Source organism: Botryllus schlosseri, chromosome 7 (genome assembly GCF_051294905.1).
Source record: "Botryllus schlosseri isolate E-star chromosome 7, Bs_hap1, whole genome shotgun sequence".
NCBI lineage: Eukaryota > Metazoa > Chordata > Ascidiacea > Stolidobranchia > Styelidae > Botryllus > Botryllus schlosseri.
This window is the reverse complement of record NC_137242.1, coordinates 25,567,937-25,586,763: the sequence shown is the minus strand read 5'-3', so window position 1 is coordinate 25,586,763 and position 18,827 is coordinate 25,567,937. Positions and strand designations below refer to the sequence as shown.

At 38.7% G+C, this 18,827-nt stretch overlaps 1 protein-coding gene across 1 annotated transcript in view; it reads left to right on the top strand.

Moving 5' to 3' along the window:
• The window catches only part of LOC145442814 (cholinesterase-like), a 52,668-nt gene extending 34,085 nt beyond the window's left edge, over window positions 1-18,583 (top strand). The window contains exons 9-11 of the mRNA XM_080320827.1: window positions 16,721-16,882; window positions 18,088-18,233; window positions 18,306-18,583. Coding sequence (XP_080176953.1) covers window positions 16,721-16,882; window positions 18,088-18,233; window positions 18,306-18,490 — 493 coding nt within the window. The 3' untranslated portion in view covers window positions 18,491-18,583. The remainder of the gene's footprint in view (window positions 1-16,720; window positions 16,883-18,087; window positions 18,234-18,305) is intronic.
• The last annotated feature ends 244 nt before the right edge of the window (window positions 18,584-18,827 follow it).

Sequence of the window (18,827 nt, the reverse complement as noted above, 5' to 3'; positions counted from 1 at the left end):
ATGCGTAGTCAACTTTAATGACGGAATTACAGATGTAATTAAGTTTCAACACTTTTACAATGATTCGTCTTGCTTCCTATAACATCCCACTCGAAGCCCTCGTTATTAGGTTATGATCTCAGCCTGAGCTATGTCTTGAAGCCTACGGGAATCTGCAAATTGTTTCGATTTATTCTGTCAGTTTCAATTTAAGATAAGGGAACCCATTTCACTCAATGTATCGATGCCTACGGTACTCTACAAAATTTTCTGATTAATTCTCCCTATGTTAATTTATCATAAGAAAGATGATTTGAATCCTAAAGTACGAAATACTGGTTCGCTTGAGCTGAGCCGCAGCGCTTGGAGTGGAATTTTACGAGGTATGTGGACTCATTTCGAAGGGCTCTAGGCCATAGGAGCATACTTTACGCTCCAATTCGACTCCCATACATTCCATATAGTTACTAACAGAACCATTGAGTACCAGCCTGGAAATTTCGCGTAGCACTAGATGGCATGTATACAATTTCATGACATCCGACAGTACGACGGAGACTATCAAAATATCGACAGAAGCCCTCTATTCTTTTCTGAAATAATCAAGGTTTTATCAGGACTTCCCTTCATATAAACTCCAGCAGAATCAATAATAACCTCTCCAGTTTACTCAATTTACTCTAATTTGACACTCGAGTACTTAATCCCTATTTTCCGCAAGTATGATACAGGCTATCGCTCGATACTCAACGATTCGTAATTTTGCTGGAATACAAGTACAATTAGGGATTAAAAAGTAATTAATATAGGTGGTTATGTTTGTAGATTATTTACACTTCTATACTTACCGGTTTTTCAGGAGAAACTACCTACTTTTAGGACTTTATATTTTAAAGTAGCTTGAGGTTACGTTTGTATCACTTTGACAAGTGCTATCATCAAAAACTGCTTTTGCTAAACTCTTACACTTTCACTAAACTTCTACACTGAATCTTGTAAAGTAGATAGAAGAGGAAAACTACTATCATAAGGTAAGTGAGAAGCACGCAAATTTTGATCGCATACAAATGCCACAAACCGCGCTAACTTTCAGAGTTGTTGAGTATAGAAGTACTCGTACTTCTTGAGAATACCCAAGTAGGTTTTTTGCCTACATGCACCAAATACTCTCAAGTCCTTATTGGAGTACATCAACTTCATGATAGCTACAGTATAAAACAGAAATAGACCTAGAGTACTAACGTTTTACTTACTCGGAAATGACTGCTTCTACCTTATTTTAAAGGATTCCTCGTTCGTAACGAAATTTTATGAGGTTTTGGATAATATCCAAGATGTAGGCTCACTTTGAAGGGTACTTCGTAAAACTTAAATATTGCGCAGTGAGAGTTCGCAAATTCTCGAAGTATTTTTGTTATTTTTATTGCGATAAGTCATTCTGCGGCGCGAAAATGCGTCGTCGGATATAGAGGAAACTAGCAGCACTCATCAAGACCACTGAAAACAGTACATTTCAACATTTAGTAGCAGTATATTTCTAGTAAAGTACAAGAAGTGATGATTTCCGAGCGAGTTAAAAAGGAAGTATTGAAGGTGTAGTTTGCTCTAAAACCGTAAAACTCTGAAATAGAAGTAGATGCAGTGTAAATAGTTAATCACTTCATTCAGTATAGCGCAATCAGGCCAAACCTATACTTGAGTACTCCAAAGTGTACAAGTACTTCGCTATGTACTCCCTCCACGTAAAAAGTGACTAGAGTTTAGAGTACTTTATCGGTACTTGACAGTTTCAGTTTTAGATAAAATTCAGTAAGACTTTAAATTTTAAAGTAGTTTGAGCTTACGTTTGTATCACCTTGACAAGTAACATTATCAGACATGAAAATGATATTATAACCTGATACAGAAGTTAACACACGTCAATGTGCTTCGGAATTCACGAGAAATTGCTTACTAAGAGAAGTATATTCTTGTATACACAATAGTGGAGAGAATCTTTAAAATGTAGTAAGCAGACCGATGGGTATTCGTTGAGTTGTATAAGCATAAAAAACATTCCCGCGCGCGTCTTAGTATTAGGTGGTGGTGGGTTAGGAAGTGTTAGCTTTAGGAGCGCGCAGGAATGTTTTTTATGCTTATACAACTCAACGAATACCCATCGGTCTGCTTACTACATTTTAAAGATTCTCTCCACTATTGTGTATACAAGAATATACTTCTCTTAGTAAGCAATTTCTCGTGAATTCCGAAGCACATTGACGTGTGTTAACTTCTGTATCAGGTTATAATATCATTTTCATGTCTGATAATGTTACTTGTCAAGGTGATACAAACGTAAGCTCAAACTACTTTAAAATTTAAAGTCTTACTGAATTTTATCTAAAACTGAAACTGTCAAGTACCGATAAAGTACTCTAAACTCTAGTCACTTTTTACGTGGAGGGAGTACATAGCGAAGTACTTGTACACTTTGGAGTACTCAAGTATAGGTTTGGCCTGATTGCGCTATACTGAATGAAGTGATTAACTATTTACACTGCATCTACTTCTATTTCAGAGTTTTACGGTTTTAGAGCAAACTACACCTTCAATACTTCCTTTTTAACTCGCTCGGAAATCATCACTTCTTGTACTTTACTAGAAATATACTGCTACTAAATGTTGAAATGTACTGTTTTCAGTGGTCTTGATGAGTGCTGCTAGTTTCCTCTATATCCGACGACGCATTTTCGCGCCGCAGAATGACTTATCGCAATAAAAATAACAAAAATACTTCGAGAATTTGCGAACTCTCACTGCGCAATATTTAAGTTTTACGAAGTACCCTTCAAAGTGAGCCTACATCTTGGATATTATCCAAAACCTCATAAAATTTCGTTACGAACGAGGAATCCTTTAAAATAAGGTAGAAGCAGTCATTTCCGAGTAAGTAAAACGTTAGTACTCTAGGTCTATTTCTGTTTTATACTGTAGCTATCATGAAGTTGATGTACTCCAATAAGGACTTGAGAGTATTTGGTGCATGTAGGCAAAAAACCTACTTGGGTATTCTCAAGAAGTACGAGTACTTCTATACTCAACAACTCTGAAAGTTAGCGCGGTTTGTGGCATTTGTATGCGATCAAAATTTGCGTGCTTCTCACTTACCTTATGATAGTGGTTTTCCTCTTCTATCTACTTTACAAGATTCAGTGTAGAAGTTTAGTGAAAGTGTAAGAGTTTAGCAAAAGCAGTTTTTGATGATAGCACTTGTCAAAGTGATACAAACGTAACCTCAAGCTACTTTAAAATATAAAGTCCTAAAAGTAGGTAGTTTCTCCTGAAAAACCGGTAAGTATAGAAGTGTAAATAATCTACAAACATAACCACCTATATTAATTACTTTTTAATCCCTAATTGTACTTGTATTCCAGCAAAATTACGAATCGTTGAGTATCGAGCGATAGCCTGTATCATACTTGCGGAAAATAGGGATTAAGTACTCGAGTGTCAAATTAGAGTAAATTGAGTAAACTGGAGAGGTTATTATTGATTCTGCTGGAGTTTATATGAAGGGAAGTCCTGATAAAACCTTGATTATTTCAGAAAAGAATAGAGAGCTTCTGTCGATATTTTGATAGTCTCCGTCGTACTGTCGGATGTCATGAAATTGTATACATGCCATCTAGTGCTACGCGAAATTTCCAGGCTGGTACTCAATGGTTCTGTTAGTAACTATATGGAATGTATGGGAGTCGAATTGGAGCGTAAAGTATGCTCCTATGGCCTAGAGCCCTTCGAAATGAGTCCACATACCTCGTAAAATTCCACTCCAAGCGCTGCGGCTCAGCTCAAGCGAACCAGTATTTCGTACTTTAGGATTCAAATCATCTTTCTTATGATAAATTAACATAGGGAGAATTAATCAGAAAATTTTGTAGAGTACCGTAGGCATCGATACATTGAGTGAAATGGGTTCCCTTATCTTAAATTGAAACTGACAGAATAAATCGAAACAATTTGCAGATTCCCGTAGGCTTCAAGACATAGCTCAGGCTGAGATCATAACCTAATAACGAGGGCTTCGAGTGGGATGTTATAGGAAGCAAGACGAATCATTGTAAAAGTGTTGAAACTTAATTACATCTGTAATTCCGTCATTAAAGTTGACTACGCATAGGTACGTGCTACGCTCCCGCAAACAGATTCACGTGAAATCGGTATAGAACTACGTTAGTTTTAAAGGTGTTCCATCATGAAATGTGTGATGACATTTGATATGTTCCATTGTCATAATGTCCTACACCTGTGAACCAATTTTCAAGTTGCGCATTCAATGTTTAGCATGGTAATTTCGTTATTAAAGTTGATTATGCATAGGTACATGCTACTCTCCCGCAAAAGTCGGTGTCGAACTGCGCTAGTTTTAAAGTTGTTCAATCATGAAATGCGTAACCGAATTTGACATGGTGCATTGTGTTACAACTGCGTACCGAGTTTCAAGGTGGGGAGTCGATTATCAACATGGTAATTCCGTTATTAAAGTTGACTATGTATACTGTATAGGTACGTGCTACGCTACGGACAAATAGATTTAGTCAAAAGTCGGTATAGAACTGCGTTGGTTTTAAAGGTGTTACATCATGAAATGTCTGACGAAATTTGGTATGGTGTATTTTCATTATGTCCTACAACTGCATGCGTACAAAGTTTCAGGGTGGGGATTTGATTATTAGCATAGTACTTCCGTTATTGTATAGGTACGTGCTACGCTACCGAAAACAGATTTACGCAAAAGTCTGTAGAGAACTGCGTTAGTTTTGAAGGTGTTACATCATGAAATGTGTGACGAAATTTGATATGGTGCATTGCCATAATGTCCTACAACTACGTATCAAGTTTCGAGTTGGGATTCAATGTTAAGCATGGTATTTCCGTTATTAAAATTGACTATGTATGGGTACGTGTTATCATACGCTCCCACAAAACATATGTACGCAAAAAGTCGGTGTAGAGCCGCGTTAGTTTTAAAGTTGTTCCATCATGAAATGTGCGACGGAATTTGGTATGGTGCATTGTTGTCATGTCCTGTAACAGCGTATCAACTTTCAAGGTGGGAATTCAATGTTTAGCATTGTGATTCTGCTATTAAAATTGACTAAGTATAGGTATATGCTATGTTCACGCAAAACAGATATGCGTAAAAGTCGGTATTCGACTGCGTTAGTAAATTCCACTCCGAGCGCTGCGGCTTAGCTCAAGCGAACAAGTATTTCGTACTTTAGGTGTCAAATCATCTTTCTTATGATAAATAAGCATAGGAAGAATTAATCAGAAAATTTTGTAGAGTACCTTAGGCATCGATATTTTGAGTGAAATGGGCTTCCTTATCTTGAATTGAAACGGAGAGAATAAATCGAAACAATTTGCAGAGTCCCGTAGGCTTCAAGACATAGCTCAGGCTGAGATTACAGCCTAATAACGAGGGCATCGAGTGGGATGTTATAGGAAACAAGACGAATCGTTGTAAAAGTGTTGAAACTTAATTACATCTGTAATTCCATCACTAAAGTTGATCACGCATAGGTAGGGGAGATGTGGTACCGATGGATCACTGGGACCGAAAATACTTGAAAAATTATCCATGATAATTCCATGATTACACTCTGTGAATTTGTCTACAGGTACATGCTGACAAGATCTTTCCTCACATGCCAAAAAGTTCGACCTTCATGAGTTATCGGGTGTGTGACGAATGATTTAAGTTTTAGGGGGTCTAAAGTAAATTTGGATCGACATTTGCATTTTTCTATATCACCTTTCAGACCAACAAACCCGCCATAATTTTTGATGTGAAGTATAGGGCTTGTATCAGGGTATATGATGGCACATATTTTTTGAATCAATACCATCCTCGAGTGGACTATTTTCAAGTCAATTACAATATTTATGGGGTGGGGGACCTATGTTACCATAGCCAAATCAAGCAAAATAGATGGACCAACTAATCACTTAACAACAGAATTTCGCCTACATATATATAGGCTGTAAATCATAGTTACCGGTGGTGTTTTATCGCTATAACGAGGTATTTGAAAGTCTAAATGTCGATTTGCGGGTAATATGTATGTGGCATTAATTTTGTAAGTTTGGGCGTAAATCAAATCATGATTTTATGCCAACATTTGAGTTGATATAATCTATTTTATTCTTGAACGTCGCGACGAAACATTCTTCATTGGCTTGCAGTAGCTTAGCTTATAGAACACAACAAAAAAAGTTAATAAATTTGAGTTTTTGAGCGCATGTCCCATAGGTCCCATGGTCGTGAGCCTTTGGTCCCACCGGATGGGGACCGATAACACGTTCGAGCAACACATTTTAAACGTTTATAAATATTTTTTGAAAAGGCGGATATTCATGTAAATGTCCACGATAGGTAGAGCTTGTATCGAAGTGTTGAGACAGCAAAAGATCTGCTATTCTCGGCAGAAGATTTGAGGGCCAGAGATCCTTTTGTAATTTTTGATCCATCGGTACCACATCTCCCCTACGTGCTACGCTCCCGCAAACAGATTCCTGCGAAGTTGGTATAGAACTGCGTTAGTTTTAAAGGTGTTCCATCATGAAATGTGTGATGAAATTTGATATGTTCCATTATCATACTGTCCTACACCTGTGAACCAATCTTCAAGTTGCGCATTCAATGTTTAGCTCGGTAATTCCGTTATTAAAGTTGAGTATGCATCGGTACGTGCTACGCTCCAGCTAAAGTCGGTATGGAACTGCGTTAGTTTTAAAGTTGTTCAATCATGAAATGCGTAACAAAATTTGACATGGTGCATTGTCATAATGTCTTACAACTGCGTACCGAGTTTCAAGGTGGGGAGTCGATTATTAACATGCTAATTCCGTTATTGAAGTTGACTATGTATAGGTACGTGCTACGCTACGGAAAAACAGATTTAGCCAAAAGTTTATATAGAACTGCGTTGGTTTTAAAGGTGTTACATCATGAAATGTCTGACGAAATTTGGTATGATGCATTGTTATCATGTCCTACAACTGCGTACCAACGTTCAAGGTGAGAATTTAATGTTTAGCATGCTAATTCTGCTATTAAAATTGACTATGTATGGGTATATGCTATGTTCACGAAAAACAGATATGCGTAAAAGTCGGTATTCGACTGCGATAGTTTCAAAGGTGTTCCATCATTAGATGTGTGATGAAATTCAGCATGGTGCATTGCCATAATGTCCTACAACTACGTATCAAGTATCGAGTTGGGATTCAATGTTAAGCATGGTAATTCCGTTATTAAAGTTGGCTATGTATGGGTACGTGCTATGCGCTCCCACAAAACAGATGTACGCAAAAAGTCGATGTAGAGCCGCGTTAGTTTTAAAGTTGTTCCATCATGAAATGTGTGATGGGATTTGGTATGGCGCATTATTATACTCTCCTATAACCGCGTACCGACTTTCATGGTGAGAATTCAATGTTTAACACGGCAATTCTGCTATTAAAATTGACTATGTTTAGGTATATGCTATGTTCACGCAAAACAGATATGCGTATGATGGTTTGGGATAAAATGTAATTTTTCGTGCTTTTTTATTTTTTAATAAAATCAGTATTCATTTTACAGAAACGTCGTGTGAAGGTAAAGTACTTGTACATTTCGAAGTACTCAAGTATAAGTTCTGGTCAGCTAAATTTCGATGTCATAGAAATACCACAAACTGTGCAACTTGTACTTCTTCAGAGTACTCAATTAGGTTTTTAGCTATATGCAACAAATACTTTCGGGTGTTTTTGATATTGGACTGCTTCAACTCCATGGTAATTATAGTATTAAGCAGAAATGAACCTACAATACGAACGTTTTACTTACTCGGAAATGACTACTTTTACGTTAATTTATAAAACTCAAGTAAAGCTCACGAAATCCATAGTGTAAACGTCTCTAATGCGCTGAAAAAGGCAGAAAAAGTACTCAATACGCTAAATTTGAATCTAAAAATATTAATTCTCGTAAAACGTAGTGGGTGTGGGATTCGAACCTATATGTGAACACTTGTTCATTGGAACTTAAATCCAACGCCGAAAAGCTATACTTTACAAAAATTTTGGAGTACTGACTTTTTTAGGTAAAATCTGTTACGCGCTTAGTTACTAACTCTGAAAGCCAGCAAATATTGTGGTATTTGATCAATATGGAAATTCGTGCACTTTGCGTTTAGGTTGTGTTGTAAACATGAGTAACTTATAACACTTGTTCATTGAAACTCAAGTCCAACGCCTTAACCGCTCGCTCAAGCCAGTTCCGTTGCTACGATATCTGAGAAATCTATTAAATTAGGGTAGAAATAACTATTTCCAAGTAAGTTTCACGAAGTCTCGATACGTTATATTTAATCTAAAAATATTAATCCCCATAAAACGTACTGGGTGTGGGGTTCGAAGCCTAGAATAATAAGCGGATCGTGATTGAAAATAGAAGGAGGATCACTGGATTAACGTTTATGGAATACTCCGCAATGTAAAATTAGTATATACTGCACAAAATCCAGAGTGTAAGAGTCTTTACTGCATTGGAATAGTGTAGTTTTCCATCTACTTTACAAAATTTATACGATTTTTCCTGCTACGTTCCGGGATAAAATGTAATTTTTCGCACTTTTTAATTTTTAATAAAATTAGTATCCATTATACAAAAACGACGTGTAAAGGTAAAGTACGAATACAAGTACAAGTAGAGATTTCAAAGTAAGTAAGTGGTTATGTTCGTAGACTAACCCCACTTCTACGTAACGATTTTTCAGTAAGTAGTCATGTTTCTAGGCTACTTTTACTTCTATTTAACGAGTTTTCATACAAATCTGCTTTCTTTAATGACATTCAAGTAGGCTACTTACTTTAGATTATTAAAAGTATAGTGATTGAAAATAGATCACTGGATTATAGTTTACAGAAAACTCCACAATTCTATGTGACGTCCTTGCATGCCAACAACCTTCGAACTATTCGCCACCTCATAAACACTTGAGTAGGCCTACATTTGATGCGTGTGGGGAAAACCTAGTTAAATTTTCATGTGCATTTAGTTTCCAGCTCTGAAAGCAAGCTTGGTCTATGATCAATAGCAACTTTTGCGTAAACTCCGTTCTATTTCACTTCATACCTATACAATGTGGATAGTCTATTCGAATAATTCGATGTATAATTGAACTTTCCTCTGCATGATCATTAGGGCTTCTATTTTTTGTTGCAGGGCAACTTTGTTGTAGCCGACAGCGGTATTATCTAGCAACAAGGTTTAAATGACTCGCCTCCGGCGTTTATTGACCGTATTACCCGTATTCTCGTCATGCAAAAATTATGCATACATTAGTATGAAGCTCAGATGCAGCAAAGTGTGTGAGACTGGCTGTAAAATGGCGCGAAGCAGCGACTCTAATTTCCCGGCTTATAGCAAACAACGACGCTGAAATTTTACTTCAGACGCAGCAAAGTGGGTGAGACTGCCTGTAAAAATTGCGCGAAGGTACATTTCTCGGCTTATAACAAATAACGACGCTGAAATTCTACTTCAGATGCAGAAAAGTTAATGCGTTTGGCTATATAAATTGCGCGAAGGTGCATTTCCCGGCTTATAGCGAATAACGACGCTGAAATTCTACTTCAGATACAGCAAATGCGGCAAAGTCTGCGCGAATAGCTGCATAAATTGCGAAAAGATGCGACTCTAATTTTTAGGCTTTATTGCAAATACCGATCGACTTTTGCGTGAATTCTGTTACGCGTTTTACTACGTTAATGAATAAAAGTTAGTATTCTAGGTCTATATTTCTGTTTAATACTGAAAATGTCATGAAGTTGAATCGTTACTAGGTATTAATATTATGTTGATCGCGCGAAATGTGCGTCGAATTTTAATACATCATCAAATAACCACGACTATAGTTCAACGTGGATGAGTGTTATCTGAGAGCTCATACTATCCGCGAAAATACACAGTCCTAAATGCACATAATAGAATATCTTGCGAATATAGTCTTGCGTAGACATCATAGTTTTCGAAATTTGTTCATAAATACAAACGGCAATAGTCTGGCGGCGAGCGATAAAACATAGTGATCAAAATTATCGCTAAGCAATACCGATTTTGCGTAAATGCCGTTATGCGTCTGACTACGTAACTAGGGATTATGTAGTTGGTTACGAAATTGAGTGTGCTATCTTCCCAATCGGTATAGAACAACATCAAAATCATCACAAAGTAATATCGACTTTTGCGTGATTTCTGTTACGCGTTTATAAATGAACATTAATTAATTATTGATCCGCGAAAATACAAAGTTCTAAATTCACATAAGAATAAGCGAGAATTCATATTCCCAAAAACAGATCAGTACGCGTTTTCGAAGTAGTCGCATTAGTCCTAAATACACATATTAGAATATTAGTCCTAAATACACATACTATATTATCTAAGGAAAGTATCATCTAACGTATAATGAATGTTATTTATTTCTCGGAAGCATGGACCGGCCATAGTCCGACGTTAATTATATTATGAGAGTGTTTACATTCTAAATAGCCTGAGGGCCTGCGTATAAATTGCTTAGCCTCACTACTAGGAGTAGACAATATCATTTATAAATATGATGAATAATAGTGGCGCCAACACAGAGCCTTGTGGAACACCTGTAGTTACTGGTAGTCCCAATGACTTTATTGAATTGATTTCAACAAATTGGGATCGATTTCTCAGGTAGGAACTGAAAAAAGTTTTTTTGCAATTCCACGAACACCGTAATACTCAAGTTTTTTTATTAAGATAGTATGATCAACGGTGTCAAAAGCCTTTTTCAGGTCGAGAAATACTCCACATCCAGTTTGCTTCGCACACAGTATATCATATAGTTTCGAGGTCATATGAATAACAGCTTGAGAGGTAGTATGATTCTGTCGAAATCCGAATTGGCATTGATTTAACAATTTTTTGTGGCATAAGAAATCATTTAGTCTTTGAAATAATAGTTTTTCAAAGATAATTGCAAAAGGCTATTTGCAGGACTTGGATCACGTGACGCGTAGCGCATAGCAACCAGAAATTGCTTAGTAGGGATGGTGTGAACCTCCGAAAGGTTCAGGTTCGTGTGAACGCGAACCTTGTCGAAAGGTTCTGTGTGAACGCAATCGTGAACCTCATGACCTCGCGTGACTTCATATTGCTAATTCCATCCCTCCATTTCGGTGAAGTGATGATGTAACAGTGTTGTTGTACGTTCTTTATTCTTCAAGCTACCAGATCGCAGCACAGACACATGAAAACATGGTCAGTAAACACAGCACGTGCTCCTCGCACGACGTACATCCAACAGAGTGAACTCATCAATAACAACACGCTTCGTCAATATGCATGACGTCATCAATAACCCTGTTACAATAGCCTATATTAATGTAGGTACACTATACCTAGCGATGACTCGGGCCACAATGCTGAAGTACATATTGACATTTTAAACGTCGCCAAATGTATCACCTGGGGCATTCAAATGCGAGGGAGATAGTGTAGTGGTTACGATTAGCAGCCACCAATCAGACGTACCGAGTTCGATTCCCGTCGGAGGATTATCTGGGCTCCTGTTCACCTGCCGTTGCCGTTCTTACGGCGACAAAAAAGCCCAGTAATAGACACGACGAAAGAAAGCACTCACAAGGAAAGGAAAGACCTAACAGAAAGGGCCGCGGCTTCAAAAAGATCAACATCGAAAAGAACTGTGACATCGGGCACTCTAAGCGAGGTGGATGCTAGAGTAGGGTTACCATACGCCCGCTTTTGAGAGGATTTGTCCTCTTCTTTGACTTATTTGAAAGTGTCCTCGGAGGACGCCCTTTTGTCCTCTTTTTTGAGATTTTGTCCTCTTTCTTGAAAATTTAGGTCATATTTAGAGCAAAATGTAAGTGATATCCAGTAAATTAGCACAGAAGTGACGCTCCGGCTGGGCGAAAAGTGGACCTTTTTTTTTCTTTTTTTTACTTTAGTCAACCACCCGGCAAAGTGGAGGAAGAAAACGGTATTTTGGGCTCTGAGCGTGAAAGTTGACCTTTTTTTAGTCAACCGATCACAAAAGTGGGAAAAATTCACCGATTTTTGAGAATTCTTCGCCGGTTTTGCAAGTCTCAAATTTTTGAAAAAGTGTCCTCTTTTTAGATTTCCAAAATATGGTAACCCTATGCTAGAGTAAACGATCGCTACTGATGCGTGTCGTTCGACATCCTCCAATCTGTTCATGACATCGCATTGTGTCTTATCGCATTGTAGCCTACATTGTGTGTGACTAGTTCAGATGAAAAATATAACCCATCGATGTTATGTTATGTTATAATAATGCCATAAAATCAATATCATCCGTCGCTTTGACAACAATTTCGACGAGGACTTGCAAGGGAATATAAGCTTTACTCCTTAACGGTCTAGGCCAGATCGGACATTGTATTCGGTGTCTGAATAGTACTACGTTGATATTGAGCTGAGTGTAAAACGGGTTTCTGTACTTGCTACCGATATTAACCCATTAACAAGTTATGCAGCAGTAGCCAACACCACAATCGCACTGATTTGGTCTTTATGATACGATAAACATATTAAATCAAGATTGACTGCGTTGGCCTGCTCAATTTGTAACATCAGACAACGATATCGATTTCATTGATTGGTTGAGAATAAGCATCATTTGCCGACTACCTACAATACTACATGTAGCAGACATGCCACTCCTGGGTTTTTCCACCCAGATCTGGGTTTTTCGAGCATCACCTGGGTTTCTGGGTTTTTGTGCTTGAAATCTGTTTTTTTTTCAACATCTTGTTTGTCAGGTCAATTTTACGGCGCAGAATTGATTATTAGATTAGTAAGATCTTATAATGTCGAGGGATTCCACTGTGATTGAACGGCAGAGTCTAAAGAGACCCATTTACTACTAAAATGAGATGTCTTGGCGTGATGCGATAGAGCTTCATTGAATACTGACTAACTAGGTCGCAGAAAGTCATGTTCACAGGGCAACTCTGTAGCAGTTGTTTGACAATTCAAAATGATTTAGGACTTGAATGCTAGCGCTGCAATAAATTCGTTGCGTGTAAGTAAATAGTATGTAACTGCTGTATAGTATGCAATTTATGCACCTGGAAAGACCAAATGTTGATCTAACTAATTTACTTGATTACTTGATTGATTGTCTGGATTGGATTACTTTACTGCTTGGCACATTGCAAATATCTTGGGTTTCAAGTCATGGCTTTACCACATGTATACGAATTAATGATCTGATGGAATATCCTAATCGAACCAAACATAGGCCACTAAGAAATTGATGATGTCCTCGTCAAGAATTCAGTCTGGAGCCAATTATGATCACCACATAAAATTTGGTCATGCAGTAAAAGGCAGCGCGGTTTCCTGCCAACAGAAAGTGTCATCGGATGATCTGACCACTGAACTGAACTTCTTTCCTGATGCTGATGTCCGCTTCGAAAATAATATTTCAGTTTGCGTATAGCAAGATAAGCTCACTTCCGTAGATGCTATGAATCTGTCTAGACCAGTGGCTATGGATGCAGAGGATAAGACATGGGCATAAAGTCTCAGCAGTTATTGAACCCAATAAGGTAGAAATGCATTTTTCTTTAACTATTTCGCATGATCTGGGTATTGAATGCAAAACAAAAATTATAAATTGCACTTCTTTCCATGTTTCTTTGTACATTCAATGAATCAAAGAATATAATTAGTTCGGAACATTACGAAGTAAATCAAAAATAAACATAGCTGGTCGTCGTTAGGGGATGTTTCTGAATTGATTGAACCAGAATACTGAGGGGGTCAGCAACGAAGTACTAGTTTACCTGAGTACTCGCGTCATTATGTGTTTCGGCTACTCCCACTTCCACTTGACACTTTGTTGTCAGACTCGGGATTTTGTTAACTAGAAAGTAGCTTTGACACATGATTGTATCTCCTTTCAACTCGGAAAAATAGCGCCAGTACCACGGTAACTAAATTAATTTTTGACAATTGCATCTATCTGTAGTGCCATTATAGTCTTTTGCGTTGATAAAGAAGATGCACCTTGGAACGTTAACTACAGTAACATGGCATTATTTCCAAAAATAAGCGATCCTCGACCAAATATACTTCATATGACGAATTTCTTGACTACTTTTCAGAAATTAATTTCTTCTTCCACTTGAAGTACTTTTGACATTTCTTGAAAGTAATTAGTTCTACTTGTACTGGAGTAGAAATTACGGCGTTACTTCTACTTCTAGTAGGTTACCAATAGTGACTACGTTCACCACCTCCGGGTATAGAATGACCGATCTTGTCACTGCGGTTGAGCTGCTCTATGATTTATTTGATAGTTACTTCCCTTGGTTCCCAAAATAGTGCACATGTGACATCAACTATTTATCAAAATCCTGTGTGAGTTTCCAAATCCACTTCAATCGCAGTTGTGGAGCGGTGCTAACAAAATAAGCATTGTATAACAAAACAATGAAGTGCACTGTTTTGTTTAGTCTTGATGGCAATCTCCCAAAAGATGCGTCCGATGTGTCCAGCGACATTGTTTTATGGCAGCACGCCAGCACCCAAACCAGCAGGCAGTATAACCTGATCCTTGGGGGTCACAACTGCTTCATTCATATCTTCCATCAAAAATCAGGCTCCACAATAGACAAATAGTGCTACGTGAACTAACAAATACTCTTACCTCGATATAAACCAATCGCTATACTAGAAATGAATGAATATAAGTACATATGATCAGAGTTGAGTACCGTGTAATATGACTACGTTACCGAGGGATTTCTGCGTAATTCTGACGATATCATTCTAAATGCTTTGTACAGGATTGACATCTAGCATAGGTAAATCTCTGATGACTTCTGCAGCAAATTTCCGATACGTTTACATCCAGAAATCAACAGCACACTATGCGATATTCAAAACTGAAGCAGGTGCGCGAGGAAGTAGCGTGCTAACCATTTTATGGTTGCTACGCGCTACGGGTCAAGTGATCCAAGTCCTGCAAATAGCCGATTTTCAGACTTTGAGGCGTATTTCAAGGGGTTGCATTGCCCTGATTAGATTTTAATGTATATTTCCGAAATCAGTACGACGGTAGCTTTCACATAAGATCAACATTATTGAATTTGATCATGCGGGTGGTCAGCTATTGGATTAGCAATTATGTTTGTTTGTTTGTTTTTGGGGTATTCATGGTGTTTGTCGACTACTATGGTCATTTACACCAGGCCGATATTCTTCTTAATATCCGTAACTGCCGACTTATAGCACGGCCCACCTCTAGGCTTTTGTAAGACACCGCTGACGCGGATGAGGTGGCGAGGAGGAGCCTAGGTAAACCTCCAACACTTAGGTATCGGAATTCGGAAGTCGACCTCGGTCGGACTCGAACCCGCACCCATTGGTGTTGCAGCCGCGGATTATACCACTGCGCTATCTCGCCACATTAGCAATTATGTTGCGTTCTGATTGCTGAGCAGTAATTGCCTCCGGGCGAGCAAGCGTGGCGGCAGGTGTTGCGTATCTGGTATCTAACCGTAGGTTAGTTATCTATAGTTACATGCACTTATAAAGACTCGGTATAATTTAAATAGGAAGTCATATTCGTATCCGAATATGTACTTGAATTACACAATGTTGTCTATTACAATATATCCTCACAATATCTCTAACAGTTATCGTGCCCGTGGGAATAATAATAGGAACTTAAGTACACAATTAGCGAACGGTCCGTATATCATCGGTTAATAAACAGTGGCCAACGGACCCCTTGGCGGTACGAAGCACCAATGTAGAGGGTACAAGATGCAGTGTGCAATTATACGACACTACATAATTACCTATCTTATTTTGCAAATTAACATAAAATAGAATATTCTTGGGCGGGTTACCTGAACTCGAAAATTTTCTTCGTGCTTGGCGCGATTCCCTTTCAAAGGCCTTATTGAGTTAAATTTAGGTAGGCCTGTGTCATTCCCTCCGACAAAATAATAACAACACAAGTTACAGAAGTGAATCCAGACTTTTCGCAGTTATCAGAGTGGGGTGACTTGCTGGCTTTACGGTGCTCTAGTCCAGCGGTGTGACGCTTGCTGGGGCCGGACTATAACACCCCGGCCATAAGTTCCGCCCCAGACCACGTCAAGACCCGCGATGTTCCGGTACACCGGCGGCGACGACGACGACTAACATATGAACTCTAAAATCACAGCACATCGACGAAACCTTCGATATTAATATATCCGGTCGCTAAAATGTCTCATGTCTCTGAAATCTATATAAGTTGTATTGAAACCCCCGTGGAGGCCCACCCAGCCTTTGGGAATGGCTTGTCAAAGTCCTTTTTCGATCCCGGATATGGGTACGAGAAACATTTAATGACAGCCCATAAGGGGTACGAGCGCTAAAACGTTTAAGAAACACTGCGGAGAGGGACAGGTAACCAGGACACGCCAGTCGCTTTCTTATGTGTAGTTTTTCGTTGTGTCTGGCAATCTCGGCTAACATGAATGTTCATGTTCACACTTGAAATAGTAGTATGACATGCCTTGACAGGCAGGAACAACAAAACACACACACTAGCGTGAGAATATTGGGCGTGCGGAAAATACAATATTTCCACTGCGACACCCATTTGAATATGATTGTCATTCGTTGCAGGTACGCATCGGACACTGGAGACGGTGACGTATACTTCTATACAAATTCGCATCGCGTGTTGTTTGATTATTGCGTGTACCTGCAAGGAGGAAACACGACTGGATGCAAACTGGCTTTTCACGCGTCTGAAATCAGATACGTTTTCAGAACATTACTGGAAAGGTATAGCTACAGGTTGGCGTGTTGCAATCAAAGAATTTTCAAGATCTCTAAGGCTTCGTCAGTACCTATAAGATCAGAGGTTCTTGAATCAGGCTGCGCGAGATAATTTTTTAAGAACGCGAAGCACCTTCCAAAAACTCCCACGATTCTGGATTTCTGGAATATATAAATTTCAGGCAACTTGTAGTCCGCACCAAACTCGGAGGTGAGCCAAAGTTATATCGTTAATCCACGTACAGTAGAGTATTTTGGTGCAGAGTTACTCCAATTTTAGTCATGCTTCGCGTGATTTATTAGTGTCACTATATATTTATAGATTTTGCTGTGTGAATATACGCACTGTCGAACAAAATACGCATAATTTTAAAGAAATAAGTCGAGCTGTAGTCGCAAATATGAGAGTAGGCCTATCGCTTGAGGCTATTGGGATGCTTTTGTAAGGGTGTAGGTACAACCTGTGAGTGCATCATCGGCATCGCGCTGACGATCTTCGAGAAAGGGCACAGCATCCGTGTTGATGTAACTTTCAATTTGGATGTGCCCATGCGCCGAAATGGCCGGCCCCGAATAGTGCAGTCATTAGGTCGTCAGTTCTACCGATACATCTGATCAAGTGCGTCGAGAGAGGGTCAAAAATTCATACAAGGCTGATAATATTGCAAAATCAAAAACTCACAAAAAAACGTCGCACCTTGCGTGACTACAAATAACTGCACAATCATTTATCAAAACACTGCCTGTTTATTTCGGCTCGTTCATGAATCGCGCAACACCGTTTATGAATCAGATATATGATGGGTAGCATCCAATTACCCGTAGAGGTATGAGGGGCTGAAGGCTTCGCAGGTTGATCACCATATGAAGTCTAAAACCAGCTGTTCGGGGGTTGAATGTGAGTTTGAACCGGTTGAATGCGATTCACTATCTGGTCGCAAAATCAGATACATTCGTTACATTGACGCCATAACATCCGTCGTGTTGTTTTGTGTTAATTTGATAGGGGACCGTGATTCATTTTTAAAAAAATTCATGGGACCGTTTTGTGAATTTTGTTGTTTGAAAACGACTGTAGTTAGATGCTTTTTCATGAGCATTTGTTTAGCATTCGCTAATATGCAAGTATTCGAAAACATGTAGTTTTGTAGAGACTATAATATTATTCAATGTATGTATACATTTTATAGTAACTCCTGCGTTTTATTCAGCCAGGAAATCAATGACGATGATAGAGTGATAGAAAACGAGTTCAGCACGTATTGGGGCAGTTTTGCTCGCACCGATTCGCCGTCTCAAAGCCTGGAGAATCCAGTAGGTGACTTTCCACCGTGGCCTACATACGAAGCAACAAATGGTGTGCAAAACATTGGCAACAGTATATTATAAACTTCATATCGGTATTTTATATGCGCTGTTCCTTTGAAAGATGGAAATTCGTGGCGCCACATGGAAATTACCACTCCCATCAGCAAAGTCCAGTACGCCTACAAAGAAGATATCTGTGACTTTTGGGACTCCATCAACTATGCACGCTCCACTGGAAGGCTTGACCTTCCACTGAAATGGATGTACTTGACCATAGGAGTCATGCAACTTATTTTGGTACATTGATTCATATCTCTTGAGCATCGCACAAACGAAGCATAATAAAATTCATATTTGGTTCCCGGTATATATGGTATAGCCGGCTTGAAGTCGATTTAATCGTAGTTTCTGTATGGATCCAGCGCCAAGCAAATATCGTGAATGCAATCCAAGAGTTAATTGTCCAATTCGAATCTTGTACGTAATCTTGCGTTATTTTCTAAATTTTATGCGACGATAGTGATCGCAGTAGCCTACACATACACTGTTTAGGAGTCGGAGCAGGATTTGATGACTCGGATCGAATCCGGATTGTTAAAATTCCATTAGGGTCAGATCTAACTTTCGTAAGTCCTCTTCGGCT